The sequence below is a fragment of the Scyliorhinus torazame genome, chromosome 19, assembly GCF_047496885.1.
Source record: "Scyliorhinus torazame isolate Kashiwa2021f chromosome 19, sScyTor2.1, whole genome shotgun sequence".
NCBI lineage: Eukaryota > Metazoa > Chordata > Chondrichthyes > Carcharhiniformes > Scyliorhinidae > Scyliorhinus > Scyliorhinus torazame.
The window spans coordinates 143,024,230-143,045,502 of NC_092725.1; the positions used below are offsets into that span (position 1 = coordinate 143,024,230).

General features: G+C 47.2%; 1 protein-coding gene across 2 annotated transcripts in view; it reads right to left on the reverse strand.

The window, feature by feature from the left end:
* Positions 1 to 21,273, reverse strand: part of cecr2 (CECR2 histone acetyl-lysine reader) — a 195,049-nt gene that overhangs the window by 45,363 nt on the left and 128,413 nt on the right. For both annotated transcript variants that reach the window (XM_072485357.1, XM_072485358.1), the window contains exon 7: positions 11,481 to 11,656. In XM_072485357.1, coding sequence (XP_072341458.1) covers positions 11,481 to 11,656 — 176 coding nt within the window. The remainder of the gene's footprint in view (positions 1 to 11,480; positions 11,657 to 21,273) is intronic.

The window sequence follows — 21,273 nt, forward strand, 5'->3', positions numbered from 1 at the left end:
CTCGACATCAAGGACTCCTACATAGACTCTTATTCATTGAGTACAGCTCCGCCTTCAACACCATAATCCCAGCCAAACTCATATAAAAGCTCCAAAACGTAGGACTTGGCTCCTCCCTCTGCAACTGGCTCCTCAACTTCCTGACCCACAGACCACAATCAGTAAGGATAAACAACACCTCCTCAATACCGGGGCCCCTCAAGGCTGCATATTTACCACCCACTATACTCCCTGTACACATATGACTGTGTGGCAAAATTTGGCTCCAACTCCATCTACATGTTTGCTGATGAGACAATCATAATGGGTCGGATCTCAAACAATGATGAGTCAGAGTTCAGGAGGGAGATAGAGAACCTCATGGCATGGTGCAACGACAACAATCTCTCCCTCAACGTCAGCAAAACCAAGGGGTCGGTCATCGATTTCAGGAAGTGAAGTGTTTTACACGCCTGTCTGCATCAATGGTGCGGAGGTGGAGATGGTTGATACTACAATGGTCAGACAGCACGGCAGCACAGTGGTTAGCACTGTTGCTTCAAAACTCCAGGGTCCCAGGTTCGATTCCCGGCATGTATCACTATCTGTGCGGAGTCTGCACATCCTCCCCGTGTGTGTGTGGGTTTCCTCCAGGTGCTCCGGTTTCCTCCCACAGTCCAAAGATGTGCAGGTTAGGTGGATTGGCCATGCTAAGTTGCTCCTTCGTGTCCAAAAAGGTTGGGTGGGGTTACAGGGATAGGGTGGAGGTGTGGGCTTTGCTAGGGTGCTCTTTCCAAGGGCCGGTGCAGAGTCGATGGGCTGAATGGCCTCCTTCTGCACTGTAAATTCTATGATTCTATATAACCAAGAAAGCACAACAGCGTCTATACTTCCTCAGGAAACTAAGGAAATTCGGCATGTCTACATTGACTCTTACCAATTTTTACAGATGCACCATAGAAAACATCCTACTATTTGGCCTGGTATGGCAACTGCCCGGCCCAAGACCGCAAGAAACTACAGAGAGTTGTGAACACATGCCCAGTCCATCACGTGAGCCTGCCTCCCATCCAATGACTCTGTCTACACCTCCTGTTGCCTTGGGAAAGCGGGCAGCATAATCAAAGACCCCTGCAGTGCATCTTGGAGATGGTGCACACTGCTGTCACTGTGCATCAGTGGTGGATGGATTGAATGTTTATGGGAGGAGGAGCAATCAAGTGGGCTGCTTTGTCCTGGATAGTGTTGAGCTTCTTGAGAGTTGTAGGAACTGCACTCAGCCAGGAAGTAGACAGTATTCCATTAAACGTCTGACTTGTGCCTTGTAGATGGTGGACAGGCTTTGGGAGTTAGAAGGAGAGTTGCTCGCCACACGATTCAGAGCTGCTCTTTTAATCACTGTATTTATACGGCTGGTCCAGTTCAGCTTCTGGTCAATGGTAGCCCCCTGAATGTTGGCACTGGGGGTTTCAGCAATGGTAATGCTATTGAATATCAGGGGAAGTGGTTAGATTCCCTGTGTGAATGGCAATGCACTTTCCTCTCCAACCGCGACAGTATCCCACAATGCTGTTAGGTCGGGAGTTCCCAAAGTTTGAACAAAATCAGTGCGGTGTGTATTTAGGAGGGACTTCTGAAGGTAATGTTCCCATGCACCTGCTTCCTTATTCCTACAGGTGGCAAAGGTAATGGATTTGAAAGATGCTGTCAAAGAAGCCGTGCTGACTTTCAGTAGATAGTAAACACTGCAGCAGTACACCAGTGGTGGAGGGGGTGCAAGCTCAAGTCATTGGATGAGATGTCGATCAGGCCGACAGGAAATTGTGGAGCTTTTGGCACAGTATAAACTGTGGAATACTACAATCTTTGTTCTTTGTTCCCAGCTGTTATTGCAGCTACATAGTAGCTTCCATTACATTCTTGACTTGTGTCTTGTAGGAGGTGAAAAGGCTTTTGGAAATCAGGTGGAGGCACTCACTCTAGAAAGTTTCTGACCTGTCTCATAGCTACATACATTGGGGTTTGAATTCACTCACTTAGGAAAGGTTGAAGCTAGTTCAGCTGGGGTAATAACACTAGGTTGGGGGGGGGGGGGGGGCATGGCGGTGCAGTGGTTAGCACCGCTGCCTCACGGCACCGAGGACCCATCACAGTCCTGAGTCAATGTTCGTGTGCAGTTTGCACATTCTCCCTGTGTCTCACACCCACAACCCAAAGATGTGCAGGTTAGGTGGTTTGGCCATGTTAAATTGCTCCTCAATTGGAAAAAAAATAATTGGGTACTCTAATGAAGGAGAGGAGGTCAATGATGGAACAATGAATCTAGGCTTGGAGGACAATGCTGTGAACAATCTTGCAGTGATGTCTTGAGGCTCTAGGGATTGATCCCCATCAATAAAAAGTGCTTTCCTTTGATGTAACAAACTAACCTGCTGTGCCCCAATGACTCCTTCCTCCAGAAACTTGTCAAATCCTCTTGGTTCTATGTCCATGGATAATACATCCATCAATAATCTGTTCCAAATGGGTTACACAACACAGAAAACTACTATCTGGTATCCAATATGACTCTAGTCTGTGTACTTTCCAGGCACTTCCTCTGGTTTCACTATTGTAATCCACTGAGGCTATATTTTGTAAAACTACCAAATCTAGTTTTCCCAGAATATTAAAAAAAACTCTAATCATATTTTTCCTCAGGAATCTCACCATGCTCCACCCCAGAATAACGCAATAACTTCTCAATGGTAATGCAATTCACATCTGTACCAACTTTAAAGTTATGAAGTTAATGCAATCTTCAGCTATTGTTCTTGCTCGTTTTCTCTGTATTCTCTCGACAGTTTCATTATTTACCTTGATTTGTTAGTCAATGACAACTGTAGCTAAGAACTATTTTGTTCAAGATATTTTGTAAATGGTTACAGTACAAGTTTAAAAAAAAACAAGTTGTAGAGTCACAAGGTTTACTTATTTCTGAAATAATGATCAAATTGAACAATTAAGTCTGGAAGGGAAATCACAAAACTGGAATGTTTGCAACAATCTAAGCTCCAAGCCTTGACCTTTTAATATTGAACAGCGCTCAATCTTAAAATCAGTTTTCTGCTCGTACGGCAGCTTCCTGTACTGCAACTTTTTCATTTGGTTTCTCAAAGCCACTCACACCCTGGTTGGCAATATAATCTTTTTTTAAAAATATATATTTTATTCAAGTTTTTTGGCCAAACATAACAATACGTAGTGTTTCTTTTACACAACAATAAAGCAATATAAATAACCGTGGCCAGTTTTAAACAAATAAATAAGTAATATATAAACAAAAACAAAAAAACAAAACTAAATGGCAACTGCCTTGTCCAAAATAAATACTCTCCATAAATACAATCCAACAATCCAATATACAATTACATATACCAAATACCTATATATATACAATAACATCCCTGAGAGTCCGTCCGATTCCTCCCCCCCCCCCTCCCCCCTGGGTTGCTGCTGTTGTCTACTTCTTTTCCATTCCCTCTACCTTTCTGTGAGGTAGTCGACAAACGGTTGCCACCGCCTGGTGAACCCCTGAGCCCAACCCCTTAACACGAACTTAATCCGTTCTAACTTTATAAACCCTGCCATGTCGTTTATCCAGGTCTCCACACCCGGGGGTTTGGCTTCCTTCCACATTAACAATATCCTGCGCCGGGCTACAAGGGACGCAAAAGCCAACACGTCAGCCTCTCTCGCCTCCTGCACTCCCGGCTCTTCTGCAACCCTAAATATAGCCAACCCCCAGCTTGGTTCGACCCGGACACCCACCACCTTCGAAAGCACCTTTGCCACCCCCACCCAGAACCCCTGTAGTGCCGGGCATGACCAAAACATGTGGGTGTGATTCGCTGGGCCCCTCGAGCATCTCGCACACCTATCCTCTACCCCCAAAAAATTACTAAGCTGTGCTCCAGTCATATGCGCCCTGTGTAGCACCTTAAATTGTATCAGGCTTAGCCTGGCACACGAGGACGATGTGTTTACCCTACGTAGGGCATCAGCCCACAGCCCCTCCTCAATTTCCTCCCCCAGTTCTTCTTCCCATTTCCCTTTCAGCTCATCTACCATGATCTCCCCCTCGTCCCTCATCTTCCTGTATATGTCCGCCAACTTACCGTCCCCCACCCATGTCTCTGAGATCACTCTATCCTGCACTTCCTGCGTCGGGAGCTGCGGGAATTCCCTCACCTGTTGCCTCGCAAAAGCCCTCAATTGCATATACCGAAATGCATTCCCTTGGGGCAACCCATATTTCTCCGTCAGCGATCCCAGACTCGCAAACGTCCCATCTACAAATAGATCTCTTAGTTGTACTACCCCAGCTCTTTGCCATGCTCCAAATCCCCCATCCATTCTCCCCGGAACGAACCTATGATTGTTTCTTATCGGGGACCGCACCGAAGCTCCCGTCCCTCCCCTATGCCGTCTCCACCGCCCCCAAATTTTCAATGTAGCCACCACCACCGGGCTTGTGGTGTATTTCTTTGGTGAGAACGGCAACGGCGCCGTCACCATTGCTTGTAGGCTAGTCCCCCTGCAGGACGCCCTCTCCAATCTCTTCCACGCCGCTCCCTCCTCTTCTCCCATCCACTTACACACCATTGAAACATTGGCGGCCCAGTAGTACTCACTGAGGCTCGGTAGTGCCAGCCACCCCCCCCCCCTGTCCCTACTACGCTGCAAGAATCCCCGCCTCACTCTCGGGGTCTTCCCAGCCCACACAAAACTCATAATGCTCTTCTCAATTCTTTTGAAAAAAGCCTTCGTGATCACCACCGGGAGGCACTGGAACACAAAAAGGAATCTCGGGAGGACCACCATTTTAACCGCCTGCACCCTACCTGCCAATGACAGGGACACCATGTCCCATCTCTTGAAATCCTCCTCCATCTGTTCCACCAACCGTGTTAAATTGAGCCTATGTAATGTACCCCAATTCTTGGCTATCTGGATCCCCAGGTACCGGAAGTCCCTTGTTACCTTCCTCAACGGTAAATCCTCTATCTCTCTGCTCTGCTCCCCCGGATGCACCACAAATAACTCACTTTTCCCCATGTTCAGTTTACACCCTGAAAAATCCCCAAACTCCCCAAGTACCCGCATTATCTCTGGCATCCCCTCCGCAGGGTCCGCCACATATAGCAACAAATCATCCGCATACAGAGATACCCGGTGTTCTTTTCCCCCCCCCTAAGTACTCCCCTCCACTTCCTGGAACCCCTCAGTGCTATGGCCAGGGGTTCAATCGCCAATGCAAACAATAATGGGGACAGAGGACATCCCTGCCTCGTCCGTCTATGGAGCCGAAAATAGTCAGACCCCCGTCCATTCGTGACCACGCTCGCCATCGGGGCCCTATACAGCAACTGTACCCACCTGATATACCCGTCCCCAAAGCCAAATCTCCTCAACGCCTCCCACAAATAATCCCACTGCACTCTTATCAAATGCTTTCTCGGCATCCATCGCCACCACTATCTCCGCTCCCCCCTCTGGTGGGGGCATCATCATTACCCCTAGCAGCCTCCGTATATTTGTATTTAGCGGTCTCCCCTTCACAAACCCAGTTTGGTCCTCATGGACCACCCCCGGGACACAATCCTCTATCCTCATTGCCATTACCTTGGCCAGAATCTTAGCATCCACATTCAGGAGGGAAATGGGCCTGTATGACCCGCAGTGCAGCGGGTCTTTTTCCTTCTTTAGGAGGAGCAATATCGTTGCCTCTGACATAGTCGGGGGCAGCTGCCCCCTTTCCCTCGCCTCATTAAAGGTTCTCATCAGTAGCGGGGCCAGCAAGTCCAAATATTTCTTATAGAATTCAACTGGGAATCCGTCTGGTCCCGGGGCCTTCCCCGCCTGCATGCTCCCAATCCCTTTCACTACTTTCTCCGTCTCAATCTGTGCTCCCATCCCCACTCTCTCCTGCTCCTCCACCTTAGGAAATTCCAGCTGATCCAGAAAGCACATCATTCTCTCCTTCCCGTCCAGGGACTGCGCTTCATATAATCTTTCATAAAATGCCTTGAACACTCCATTCACTCTCTCCGCTCCATCTCTCCCTCATCTCTCACCCCCCCCTATCTCCCTCGCTGCTCCCCTTTTCCTCAGTTGGTGGGCCAACAACCTACTCGCCTTCTCCCCATATTCGTACTGTACACCCTGTGCCTTCCTCCATTGTGCCTCTGCATTACCCGTAGTCAACAAGTCAAATTCTACATGTAGCCTTTGCCTTTCCCTGTACAGTCTCTCCTCCGGTGCCTCCGCGTATTGTCTGTCCACCCTCAGAAGTTCTTTCAACAACCGCTCCCTTTCCCGACCCTCCTGCTTTCCTTTATGTGCCCTAATAGATATCAGCACCCCTCTAACCACTGCCTTCAGTGCCTCCCAGACCACTCCCACCTGTACCTCCCCATTATCATTAAGTTCCAAGTACCTTTCAATACACCCTCACCCTTAAACACACCCCCTCATCTGCCAATAATCCCATGTCCATTCTCCAGGGTGGAAGCTGTTGTTTTTCTTCCCCTATCTCCAGGTCCACCCAGTGTGGAGCATGATCCGAGATGGCTATAGCCGTGTACTCCATCCCCGTCACCTTTGGGATCAGTGCCCTTCCCAAAACAAAAAAATCTATTCGTGAAAATACTTTGTGTACATAGGAGAAAAACGAAAACTCCTTACTCCTAGGTCTACTAAATCTCCAGGGATCTACTCCTCCCATCTGCTCCATAAAATCCTTAAGCACCCTAGCTGCAGCTGGCCTCCTTCCGGTCCTGGACCTCGATCTGTCCAGCCCTGGGTCCAGCACCGTATTAAAGTCTCCACCCATTACCAACTTCCCCACTTCTAGGTCCGGGATTCGTCCTCACATACGCCTCATAAAATTGGCATCATCCCAGTTCGGGGCATATACGTTCACTAATACCACCGCCTCCCCTTGCAGTTTGCCACCCACCATCACGTATCTGCCCCCACTATCTGCCACTATAGTCTTTGCCTCAAACATTACCCGCTGCCCCACTAGTATGGCCACCCCCCTGTTTTTCGCATCTAGCCCCGAATGAAACACCTGCCCCACCCATCCTTTGCGAAGTCTAACCTGGTCTATCAGCTTCAGATCCGTCTCCTGAAGCATAACCACATCTGCCTTAAGTTTCTTTAGGTGTGCGAGTACCCGTGCCCTCTTAATCGGCCCGTTCAGCCCTCTCACATTCCACATGATCAACCGGGTTGGGGAGCTCTTCCCCCCCCCCCCCCCCCCCCCCCCACCCCACGACGACTAGCCATTTCCTTTTTCAATCCAGCTCCTCACCCGGTTCCCACGTAGCTGTATCCCCCTCAGACGGCGCCCCCCCGCCCCGACCCCCCCCTTCCATACCAGCTCCCCCTTCTCCCCAGCAGCAGCAACCCAGTTAACCCCCCCCCCCCGCCAGATCCCAAGCTAGCGTAATTGCACCCCCCACGTTGCTCCCAGAAGTCAGCAAACTCTGGCTGACCTCGGCTTCCCCCCGTGACCTCGGCTCACACTGTGCGAGGCCCCCTCCTTCCTGCTTCCCTGTTCCCGCCATGATTACCATAGCGCGAGAACAAAGCCCGCGCTTCCCTTTTGGCCCCGCCCCCAATGACCGGCACCCTCAGCTCCTCATCCTCCCTCACCCCCTCCCCCACGACATGGGGAAGAGAGAGAAGTTACAGGGTCGCAGGTTTAACAACTTGGGAAGTCCTCTCTTCCCCCTTCATCCCACAAATTCACCCCCCCACTTTTGTCCCAAACGTTCTTTTTCTGGCCCGCTCACTCCAGCTTCTCCTCGACAATAAATGTCCACGCCTCATCTGCCGTTTCGAAGTAGTGGTGTTTCCCTAGATGTGTGACCCACAGTCTTGTCGGTTGCAGCATTCCGAATTTGACCTTCCTTTTATGCAACACCGCCTTGGCCCGATTAAAGCTTGCCCTCCTTCTCGCCACCTCCGCACTCCAATCTTGATATACGCGGATCACTGCATTCTCCCACCTACTGCTCCGAGTTTCTTTGCCCATCTGAGGACCATCTCTCTGTCCTTATATCGGAGAAATCTCACCACTATTGCTCAAGGAATTTCTCCAGCCCTCGATCTTCGCGCCATAACCCGATAGGCTCCCTCCACCTCCAGCGGACCCGTCGGGGCCTCCGATCCCATTAACGAGTGCAGCATCGTGCTCACATATGCCCCGACGTCCGCCCCTTCTGCACCTTCGGGAAGACCAAGAATCCTTAGGTTCTTCCTCCTCGCATTATTCTCCAGCACCTCCAGCCTTTCCACACATCTTTTGTGTTGTGCCTCGTGGATCTCCGTTTTCACCACCAGGCCCTGTATGTCGTCCTCATTCTCAGCAGCCTTTGCCTTCACGACCCGAAGCTCCTGTTCCTGGGGTCTTTTGCTCCTCCTTTAGCCCCTCAATCGCTTGTAATATCGGGGCTAACAGCTCCTTCTTCATCTCCTTTTTGAGTTCATCTACGCAACGCCGCAGGAACTCTTGTTGGTCAGGGCCCCATATTAAACTGCCTCCTTCCGACGCCATCTTGCTTTGTGCCTGCCTTCCTGGCCGCTGCTCTAGAGGATCCACCGCAATCCGGCTACTTTCCTCTCTTTTTTCCATCCGTGTCCAGGGGTGATTCCCTTCTGGATTACCGCACAGTGTTATTTGCCGTTAAAATTGCCGATGGGGCTCCTATTAAGAGCCCAAAAGTCCGTTCCACCGGGAGCTGCCGAAACGTGCGACTCAGCTGGTCATCGCCGCACCCGGAAGTCCGGCAATATAATCTTAAAGAACAAATTGGGGTGTAAGTTGGTAAATTTTGCTTTTGTTCTTTGGACATGAAACAAGGCGGCAAATGCACATAGGATACAGGGTAGCTTGATAAGGTGGATTCAAAATTGCATTAGCTGCAGGAGACAGAGGGTGATGACAGAAGCCTGCTTTCGTGACTGGAAGCCAGTTTCCAGTGGTGTACCACAGGGATCTGTGCTGGGCCCCCTATAGTTTGTCATTTATATATATGACAGATGATTATGTGGGGGTAAGATCAGCAAGTTTACAGATGTCACAAAAATTGGCTGGGTGGTTAACAATGAGGTTGAGTGTTTTGGGTTACAGGAGAATATAGATGGGGTGACCAAATGGGCAGAAAAGTGGCAGATGGAATTTAACCCTGAAAAGTGCGAGGTGACACACTTTGGAAGGAGAAATTTGATACGGAAGTATTCAGTGAATGGCTTGACACTGGGAAGTTACGAGGAGCAAAGGGACCTTGGCATGTTTGTCCATAGATCTCTGAAGGCAGAGGGCAGATTAATAGGGTGGTGAAAAAGGCATATGGGACACTTGCCTTTATCAATCAGGGCATAGGTTACCAAAGCAGGGAGTTTATGTTGGAGTTGTATAGAACTATGGTGAGGCCACAGCTGGAGTAGTGTGTGCAATTCTGGTCGCCACAATATAGGACGGTGATTGCACTAGAGGGGTTGCAGAGGGGATTCACCAGGGTGTTGCCTGGGGTGGAACATTTCAAGTTAAGTCTATGTATCTATAGGGTATTGAGTTGGATGATCAGCCAGGATCGTGACAAATGGCGGAGCAGGCTTGAAGGGCCAAAAGGCCTCCTCCTGCTCCTATCTATGTATCTATGAGAAAGTTGGATAGGATTGGGTTGTTTTCGTTGGAACAGAGAAGACTGAGGGGCGACCTGATCGAAGTGTATAACATAATGAGGGGCATGGACAGGGTGGATAGGGAGCAGCTATTCCCCTTAGTTGAAGGGTCAGTTACCCGGGCACACAAGTTCAAGGTGAGAGGCAGGAGGTTTAGGGGGGAATTGAGGTTAAACTTTTTTACCCAGAGGGTGGTGACGGTCTGGAATGCAAAGCCTGAGAGGGTGGTAGATGCAGGTTACCTCACATCCTTTAAAAAGTACTTGGGTGAGCATTTGGCACGTCTTATCATTCAAGGCCAAGGTCTAAGTGCTGGTAAAATGGGATTAGGTAGGTAGGTTAGGTGTCTTTCAGAAGGGCCTCTTCTGCACTGTAGTATTCTGTGATTCTGTGAATCCACTGTCTACTTTGAGGAGGAATATAGTGATTTACACCCGGTCAAAGTTTGAATGAGTCAAACGATGAAATTACAATTTGATACAGCTTGCTTTCAACTTTCAACACTCAAGAGTGCGATCTAAATTATCCAAGGATCAAAACAAAGTCCTTTAATAGGATAGTGTAGCAACTCTCGAACTTAATTTAAAAAAAATTTAGAGTACCCAATTCATTTCTTCCAATTAAGGGGTAATTTAGCGTGGCTAATCCACCTACCCTGCACATCGTTGGGTTGTGGGGATGCGACTCATGCAGACACAGGGAGAATGTGCAAACTCCACATGGACAGTGACCCACAGCCGGGATCGAACCTGGGATCTCGGCGCCGCGAGGCAGCAGGGCTAACCCACTGCGCCACCGTGCTGCCTTAACTCCCGAACGTAATATAGAACAAATAAAGTTTTTGTTAATAGGTATACTACACACTAAATATGCTTTTTACCATATTTGGTAAGAACAGAATTAGATTTAATGAAATGTTACATTAATTTTGCATTATTGCTTCTTACTCCCCTTTTCCGATCCTCACTTTCTGCCTAAAAATATTCTCAACATGTTGAGATAAAAAACTGATTTTAGATTCTTCCACAACTTCTAATGGCATCACCGTTGTACGACTACCTGTAGCAAGCTTGAAAGCTGAAGGCTTAGATAGGCAATATAGAGCTACATTGAGTGGGCGCCTCCAACCGGAGGCCCTTAGGACCTGTACAGAGTGAATGAAACTCATTGCATAAAGACCAACAGAGTTGAACCAAGATCTGAACTGCCAGCAGAGTGGGTCATAGGACGCTTACTCGTTCTGCTGCTAGGCATCTCTTGCTTATGTAAAGAGCAGTAATTGCTTTCTTCTGGAAGTTTGCTTTATATTACATTTGTTTAAATGCCTTGTGTGCAATCTTGAGAGCTGACCTATTGTCACAAAGCAGCGTATAACTAATCATCCAAAGAGTAAGAGGTCACTCTTAATAGTCAATTTAAGCACCAGTGTTTCACCACAGGAAGCAGGCTGCGAGGGCAATGCACAAAGTGTTAATAACATTCTGGGGGTGAGTGTTTTTAAAGTAAAAATGCTCTCCACAGTTACATTTCTATTCACCAAGCTTGGTTACGATCTGTCAAACAAGGGCAATAGAATAAACTAAAACATCATATGCTTTGAATAAATTATTCTAATTTCCCAATGGAAACCACTTTTAAGGTGCAGTTTCTCCTATTAAAAGAAATAAAAGTTACAAAGTAAGTAAATTATGGATGGTACCTTATCCAACTTGTATACAACTGAATTCTGGGTCACTGCAACGAAGCATTCAATTGTGTCGACTAACCTTGTGAGCAATCATATTGCAAATTTCAGGGAGGAAGTCTTCAGTGAGAGTCGCATGCAGTTGCCTTTCTTTAAGAGAAGTGTGTGTCTGGAGGCCATCCGTTAATTTCCTCCATTCTTCTTCTGTCTGACACACCAGCTCCCAGATGCCACAACTTCCATGGGTTTTCAATGGATCTGGAAGGAAAAGTTCAAATAATAAACGCGGCTTAACACATGCAACATGTTTAAAATGCCCATCCAACAAGTAAGATCTTTCCCGAATTTGAGGAGGAACACAAGAAACAAATTGCTGATCAATAAAAATAATTCCTGATGGATATCAAAATGGACACAAGTCCACGATGATGAATATATTTCGCTTCATTTTTCAGCACATCGAATGAATACCACCCGTGCCATGGTCTGAAGACCACCACACGAGAGAATACAAAGGTTCCGGTTTTACACTTTTTCATTGAGAAGTAGCCCCACAATGTTATCTAACATCCAATCAAACCGGGAGGCGGGGTGGCACAGTGGTTAGCACTGCTGCCTCACAGCACTGGGAACCCGGGTTCAATCCCGGCCCCCGGTCACTATCTGTGTGGGGTTTGCGCATTCTCCCAGTGTCTGCGTGGGTTTCACCCCCACAACCCAAAGATGTGCAGGTTAGGTGAATTGGCCACGCTAAATTGCCCCTTAATTGAAAATAAAAAGAAAATGGGCCTAAGATGCATGCACCAATATGTCTGCTAAAACTGTGATTAAAGGGGTTGTAAAAGTAAGGTAATTACTAATTTGAATAATTTACTCATTTACAGATAGTGGGCTAATGGAATATTGTTTTGGGTTTTGGACGATCCCTGGGATGTAGATCATTTATGAGGGATTAGGGTTTGGTCCTGGCTAATCAGGTTATGGGACATCTTGTGGGAGGAGGCAGTAGAATGACTTATGCTTAGGGTAGAGATGATGTAATTAAGGGGAGGAGCCAGGTCTGTCAGTTTGCCATAAGTTGAACAGAAATGTTGAGTTGGCTCCAGAAAGGTTCTCTCCAAGAACTCCACACAGAAAAGCAAGTAAACCAGATTGTTAACTTTATTTATAAGTGGCATTTGAACTATATTGGGTTGCTTAATTGGAATATATATCGTTTCGGTGAAGGGAGTAAGTTAAAGATTTACTTTTTTAGTCGAACCGTTTTAACTGTTAATTGTACAGCTATTACTTTAAGGTACAAAGCCAATGTGCAGACTAGACAGGGCAAACCCTTAATCCATCTCAGTGCTTGCTCCCAAAACAATTCATGTTGAAGCCAATTCATAGCCTCCACAAGAGAGACATAGATCCAAGATCCAAGAAAAGGCATTGCATCTCATCTTGGGCTTGATCTGGCGCTTGATGATGATAATAATAATAATAATAATAATAATAATAATAATAATAATAATCGCTTATTGTCACAAGTAGGCGTCAATGAAGTTACTGTGAAAAGCCCTGATCTTAGCCAAAAGGCCGATAAGCTATTACTTTGTTGCTAATGAGATTGATTTTGGTGTTTAAATTAAAGTTTGTTTTAACACTAACAATACCAATTGGTCAGTGCTGCCACTCTTGTGGTGCAGTCATCTTTCCCCCAGTTTTACAAATTACAAATAATTGGGGTTCTCATCAGGAATCCTTCAAAGTTGGGGCTCTTTTGCTGGGAATAAAAAGTATAATTCCTTGTTTGGTTTGGGATTATTGAATTTAAAAGACAGCTAATGTGGGGAGTTGCTGCTTTCTTGCAGGTGTTGATGGTGTCAGTTTAATAGCGAGTGACGTGTAAAACAGCTCATTCAATGGTTAAAAGTTTCCTGGGTGTTGAAGAATTCTCTCTGGGTGGTTTACAAAGGGTGGTTAAACAAAGCTTTTGGATTTGTCAGACAAGCTGCAGTTGACTATACCTGCAGGGGTATGGAAGGTAGAGATAATTAAAGCCATAGTTCAACATTTAAATTTGGAAGAGGCGCAGTCTGAATCATTGGAATTTGCTATGATCCAGTTACAAATGGAATAATGCGATATGAAAAAGAAATGAGCGCGCTTAAATTGGAATTAGAAGAAAAGGAAAAAGATAAGGAGAGAGCAGCAACGGTGGAAGTAAAGGAAAAAGAAAGAGTGGCAATGGCGGACGGAAAAGGAAAGAGAGGATCTGGAAAAAGAAAAGAAAAAAGAGAGGGTAGAGAGACAAAAGCAGAGTGAATTTAAACTTCAGAAAATGGAATTGAAGGAGAGGGAAACGGAAAAGCACAGTGTACATCAACTTAAAAGTTTGGGAGTTAACGGAAGATGTTGAAGATAATTTAGAGGGAGAAGTAATCCCCTCCCAGTCCAGATCCTAGTGGGGATACTTTTAAATATGTTCAAGCACTGCCATGGTTTGAGGAGAAAGGCATGGAAGCCTTTTCAAAACAATTAAATTGGCCAAAACCATGTGGATGTTGTTGGCTCAATCAAAATTGGTAGGTAGAGTTAGTGAAGTGTTTGCATCATTATGAGAGGAGTTATCTGAGGATTATGATGATGCGACAGAAGCCACTTTAAGTGCATATGAACTAGTGCCAGAAACCTATAGACAGAAGTTTAGAAATCTAAGGAAAGAACAGGTCAGACATATATAAAATTTGAAAGAACAAAACAAAATAATTTTGAGGGGGTGGGGGAGATAAGAGTATTAAAAATAGACCAAATGTTTGAAGTTCTGAGGGAAATTATTATTCTGGAGGAAATTAAAGACTCACTTCTTGTGGTAGTGAAAACTCATGTGGAACAGCAAAGGGACAGCACAGCTCGACAGGCGGCAGAGATGGCAGATGATTTTGAATTAGTTCCTAAATCAAGGTTTGATTTTCAACATCATTTTCGGCCTGAAGGTTCAAAACTGGCAAAATGAGAAATCCACTGGTAGTCAAGGCAAAGGAGGTATTGTTGGAGACATTAAAGATATTTTGCCTCTGGTTAAAAAGGTGACTTATTAGGGTGGGAGAGATGAGAAAATCGAAATGTTTTCATTGCATTAAAGTTGGACACACAAAGGTGCATTGTTGGTGGCTTAAGAGGAGGACTGGGATGACAGACTCTTTAAAACAGGATAAGCCAGAGGGATTTATTAAAGTGGCAAAAGAAACCATGATTACAGCTGAAATGGTCCAAAAGAGTGTACAGCCTATCCAGAGGTTGGTTGGTGAGCAGGTGTCAGATCTGTTGAAATATTTTATTTGTGATAGTACGGTTTACTCATGTGTACAAGGTGGAGTTGGTAGGCAGATTAAAATCTGAAGGGATACAGGAGCAAGTCAATCTCTAATAGTGAGAGATGAGGAGATATGTAGTTCGGAAGATGTATTGCCAGAAAAGGTGGTAATATCTGAAAAGTACAAAAACCTTTCAACACCCACCTTGCAGTTCACCTTCAATGACAATGACACAAATCTTGTCACGGTCATGAAACCTTCTCATGCAATTTCATGATGGGTTTGCTACCTCCCTCCCACCACAGCCTCATCATTCTTTCTTTCGCAAAAGAATAGAGCACAACAGCAAATTAAAACTTAATTTGGAGATGCTCATTGACACCGTTTTGTATCTCCAATATCGGAATTAGGTGGCTGACAGCAGAATTCGGTATCACTTTCCCTGCAATTCCAGACCCCATATAATGCCAGCGTGGATCTTTACCACAGTTACACAAAATAAGGATCAGGGGAGAATGATACACAAATCAATTTCTTTTCATCTGATGTTATTTTGATTGTATCGAGGTTATAAGGGAAGGCCTGATTTCCCTCTGGTCACAGGCTCTGGATATGTGAACGGCACAATAAGCGGCGGTCTGCAGGTTAGACTGAAGCAATGCGGTTTCAAGACCCCTCTCCCCAGCATACTCCTGGCAAACGTCCAAGCGATCGAAAACAAGCTGGATGAACTTAACGCCAGACTTACCTCTCAGAGGGAAGTAAGACCCCTGCCTCACCAGACTGTGCCATACAACCTGAAGGCTTCTCAATTCACCGGGCGGACCGCACGGCATCATCAGGCAAAGCGAAGGGTGGAGGGGTTTGCCTCCTCATCAACTCCTCCTGGTGCTTGGATGTGGCGACTCTGGCGACCTACTGCTCCCCTGACCGTGAAGTGCCGCCCATATTATCTTCCACGTGAGTTCACTTCAGCCATTATCACAGCGGTCTACATCCCACCCCAGGCAGTAGTGAGGAAGGCGCTGGACGAACCATACACAGTTATAAACAACTACGAAACAGAACACCTGGAGGCCTTGTTCATCGTGGCCGGAGACTTCAACAAGGACAACCTCAAGAGTGTACTGCCAAAATTCCACCAGCACATCTCCTGCCCAACCAGGGGCGACAACACTCTTGACCACTGCTACTCAAAAATCGAGAGCGCCTACCGTTCCATCCCCCGACCGCACTTTGGGAAATCAGACCATAAGACGGTGCTCCTTCTCCCGGCATACAAGCAGAAACTCAAACGGGAGAATCCAGCTAAGAAGGTTGTGCAGTGCTGGTCCGAGGAGACAGAAGAACTCTTACGTGACTGCTTAGAGACAGCGGACGGGTCCATATTTAAGAACTCAGCGACCAACTTAAATGAGTATGCCACCACCGTCACAGACTTCATCAGCAAATGTGTGGACGACTGCGTGCCAAAGAAAGCAGTACATGCGTTCCCCAACCGGAAACCATGGCTCAATCGCGAGATTGACTCCCGACTGAAGGACAGATCTGAGGCGTTCAAGGCAGACGACCCTGACCTATACAAGAAATCCAGGTACGACCTCCGCAAAGCCATCCAGAATGCCAAGAGAGAATATCAAACCAAGCTAGAGTCACCGACAGACTCTCGGCGGTTGTGGCAAGGACTAAACAACATAACGGGCTACAAAGCAAAGCCGAACAGTATCTCTGGCAGCAGCGCACCCCTTCCCGATGAACTCAATGCATTCCATGCTCGGTTCGAGCAGGTAACCAACAATCCGCTGGCGAGTGCCCCAGCAGCCCATAATTCACCCATACCCACCATCACAGCTTCCGAAGTCAGATTGGCCTTCCTGAAAGTGAACCCTCGGAAGGCGACGGGCCCAGACGGGATCCCTGGTCGTGCACTCGGAGCCTGCGCGGACCAGCTGGCAGAGGTATTCACAGACATATTTAACCTGTCCCTACTCCACTCCGAGGTCCCCACCTGCTTCAAGAAGACCACCATCATACCGGTACCAAAGAAGAACCAGGCAACCTGCCTCAATGACTACCGACCAGTGGCCTTGACTTCAGTCGTAATGAAGTGCTTCGAGAGGTTGATCATGAAGAGCATCACCTCCATACTCCCAGAACGCCTTGATCCACTGCAATTCGCATACTGCTGCAACCGGTCCACATCAGACACCATTTCCCTGGCCCTACACTCATCCCTAGAGCATCTCGAAAACAAGGACTCCTACATTAGACTCCTATTTATTGACTACAGCTCCGCCTTCAACACCATAATGCGGGGCAGCACGGTAGCATTGTGGATAGCACAATTGCTTCACAGCTCCAGGGTCCCAGGTTCAATTCCGGCTTGGGTCACTGTCTGTGCGGAGTCTGCACATCCTCCCCGTGTGTGCGTGGGTTTCCTCCGGGTGCTCCGGTTTCCTCCCACAGTCCAAAGTTGTGCGGGTTAGGTGGATTGGCCATGATAAATTGCCCTTAGTGTCCAAAATTGCCCTTAGTGTTGGGTGGGGTTACTGGGTTGTGGGGATAGGGTGGAGGTGTTGACCTTGGGTAGGGTGCTCTTTCCAAGAGCCGGTGCAGACTCGATGGGCCGAATGGCCTCCTTCTGCACTGTAAATTCTATGATTCTATGATAATCCCAGCCAAGCTCATATCAAAGCTCCAAAACCTAGGACTTGGCTCCCCACTCTGCAACTGGATCCTCGATTTTCTGACCAACAGACCACAATCAGTAAGAATGAACAACAACACCTCCTCCACAATAGTCCTCAACATCGGCGCCCCGCAAGGCTGCGTACTTAGCCCCCTACTCTACTCCCTGTACACACGACTGCGTGGCAAAACTTGGTTCCAACTCCATCTACAAGTTTGCTGACGATACGACCAGAGTGGGCCGGATCTCGAATAACGATGAGTCCGAATACAGGAGGGAGATAGAGAACCTAGTGGAGTGGTGTAGCGACAACAATCTCTCCCTCAATGCCAGCAAAACTAAAGAGCTGGTCATTGACCTCAGGAAGCAAATTTTGAAAAAGCGCGGGGGCTGCGAGGCAGAGGGGACCATTTAAAAGGTCGCTGTCTGTGGTGAGGCGAGTACAGATTAACAACTTACTTACCTTGCAGGCCAAGTCGATTTCAGCAGGAGTGGAGCAGGCTAGTCCATTTCAGCGGGGGCAGTGCGGAAGTGATTTCTGGGAGGTAAGTTTCTCCTTTAAATTTTTTTAAATGTTTTTTATTTAAATTCTAGTGTTTAAGGTGGGAACAGGAAGTCGACCCGCGGACGTCTGGGAAGACCCTCACCAATAAATTCTGGTGGAGAGGAAACCCGAGACACTACACGTGTAGTGTCTCCCACCCGCCCTCCTCCTCTAACCTAATAATAAAACCCTTTGGTGTGAGGTAAGTACCATATTTTATTATTGTTATTAATAATTTTTTTGTTTTTTTATATAAAAAATTTAATTTAGTTGTTAGCCAGATCTTGGTAGAAAGTTAGACGAATGTAAGGGAAGGGAGTGCAATGTTCCTCCTGCAGGATGTTTGAGGTGAGGGATGCCGTTAGTGTCCCTGCTGATTTTACCTGCAGGAAGTGCTGCCATCTCCAGCTCCTCCAAGACCGAGTTAGGGAACTGGAGCTGGAGTTGGAAGAACTTCGGATCATTCGGGAGGCAGAGGGGGTCATAGATAGCAGCTTCAGAGAATTAGTTACACCAAAGATTGGAGATAGGTGGGTAACTGTAAGAGGGACGGGGAAAAAACAGTCAGTGCAGGGATCCCCTGCGGTCGTTCCCCTGAGAAACAAGTATACCGCTTTGGATACTTGTGGGGGGGATGACTTACCAGGGATAAGCCATGGGGTACGGGCCTCTGGCACAGAGTCTGTCCCTGTTGCTCAGAAGGGAAGGGGGGAGAGGAGCAGAGCATTAGTATTTGGGGACTCTATAGTCAGGGGCACAGATAGGAGATTTTGTGGGAGCGTGAGAGACTCACGTTTGGTATGTTGCCTCCCAGGTGCAAGGGTACGTGATGTCTCGGATCGTGTTTTCCGGGTCCTTAAGGGGGAGGGGGAGCAGCCCCAAGTCGTGGTCCACATTGGCACTAACGACATAGGTAGGAAAGGGGATAAGGATGTCAGGCAGGCTTTCAGGGAGCTAGGATGGAAGCTCAGAACTAGAACAAACAGAGTTGTTCTGGGTTGTTGCCCGTGCCACGTGATAGTGAGATGAGGAATAGGGAGAGAGAGCAATTAAACACGTGGCTACAGGGATGGTGCAGGCGGGAGGGATTCAGATTTCTGGATAACTGGGGCTCTTTCTGGGGAAGGTGGGACCTCTACAGACAGGATGGTCTACATCCGAACCTGCGGGGCACAAATATCCTGGGGGGGAGATTTGTTAGTGCTCTTTGGGGGGGTTTAAACTAATGCAGCAGGGGCATGGGAACCTGGATTGTAGTTTTAGGGTAAGGGAGAATGAGAGTACAGAGGTCAGGAGCTCAGATTTGACGTCGCAGGAGGGGGCCAGTGTTCAGGTAGGTGGTTTGAAGTGTGTCTACTTCAATGCCAGGAGTATACAAAATAAGGTAGGGGAACTGGCAGCATGGGTTGGTACCTGGGACTTCGATGTTGTGGCCATTTCGGAGACATGGATAGAGCAGGGACAGGAATGGATGTTGCAGGTTCCGGGGTTTAGGTGTTTTAGTAAGCTCAGAGAAGGAGGCAAAAGAGGGGGAGGTGTGGCGCTGCTAGTCAAGAGCAGTATTACGGTGGCGGAGAGGATGCTAGATGGGGACTCATCTTCCGAGGTAGTATGGGCTGAGGTTAGAAACATGAAAGGAGAGGTCACACTGTTGGGAGTCTTCTATAGACCTCCAAATAGTTCTAGGGATGTAGAGGAAAGGATGGCGAGGATGATCCTGGATAAGAGCGAAAGTAACAGGGTAGTTGTTATGGGAGACTTTAACTTTCCAAATAGTGACTGGAAAAGATATAGTTCGAGTACATTAGATGGGTCGTTTTTTGTACAGTGTGTGCAGGAGGGTTTCCTGACACAGTTTGTTGACAGGCCAACAAGAGGCGAGGCCACATTGGATTTGGTTTTGGGTAATGAACCAGGCCAGGTGTTGGATTTGGAGGTAGGTGAGCACTTTGGGGACAGTGACCACAATTCGGTGACGTTTACGTTAAGGATGGAAAGGGATAAGTATACACCGCAGGGCAAGAGTTATAGCTGGGGGAAGGGAATTATGATGCCATTAGATGTGACTTGGGGGGGATAAGGTGGAGAAGTAGGCTGCAAGTGATGGACACACTGGATAAGCGGAGCTTGTTCAAGGATCAGCTACTGCGTGTTCTTGATAAGTATGTACCGGTCAGGCAGGGAGCAAGGTGCCGAGCGAGGGAACCGTGGTTTACCAAAGAAGTGGAATCTCTTGTTAAGAGGAAGAAGGAGGCCTATGTGAAGATGAGGTGTGATGTTTCAGTTGGGGCGATGGATAGTTACAAGGTAGCGAGGAAGGATCTAAAGAGAGAGCTAAGACGAGCAAGGAGGGGACATGAGAAGTATTTGGCAGGAAGGATCAAGGAAAACCCAAAAGCTTTCTATAGGTATATCAGGAATAAGCGAATGACTAGGGAAAGAGTAGGACCAGTCAAGGACAGGGATGGGAAGTTGTGTGTGGAGTCTGAAGAGATTGGCGAGATACTAAATGAATATTTTTCGTCGGTATTCACTCAGGAAAAAGATAATGTTGTGGAGGAGAATGCTGAGCTCCAGGTAAATAGATTAGATGGCATTGAGGTACGGAGGGAAGAGGTGTTGGCAATTCTGGACAGGCTGAAAATAGATTAGTCCCCGGGACCTGATGGGATTTATCCTAGGATTCTCTGGGAGGCCAGGGAAGAGATTGCTGGACCATTGGCTTTGATTTTTATGTCATCATTGGATACAGGAATAGTGCCAGAGGACTGGAGGATAGCAAATGTGGTCCCTTTGTTCAAAAAGGGGAGCAGAGACAACCCCAGCAACTATAGACCGGTGAGCCTCACGTCTGTAGTGGGTAAAGTCTTGGAGGGGATTATAAGAGACAAGATTTATAATCATCTAGATAGGAATAATGTGATCAGGGATAGTCAGCATGGCTTTGTGAAGGGTAGGTCATGCCTCACAAACCTTATCGAGTTCTTTGAGAAGGTGACTGAACAGGTAGACGAGGGTAGAGCAGTTGATGTGGTGTATATGGATTTCAGCAAAGCGTTTGATAAGGTTCCCCACGGTAGGCTATTGCAGAAAATACGGAGGCTGGGGATTGTGGGTGATTTAGAGATGTGGATCAGAAATTGGCTAGCTGAAAGAAGACAGAGGGTGGTGGTTGATGGGAAATGTTCAGAATGGAGTTCTGTCACAAGTGGAGTACCACAAGGATCTGTTCTGGGGCCTTTGCTGTTTGTCATTTTTATCAATGACCTAGAGGAAGGTGCAGAAGGGTGGGTGAGTAAATTTGCAGACGATACTAAAGTCGGTGGTGTTGTCGATAGTGTGG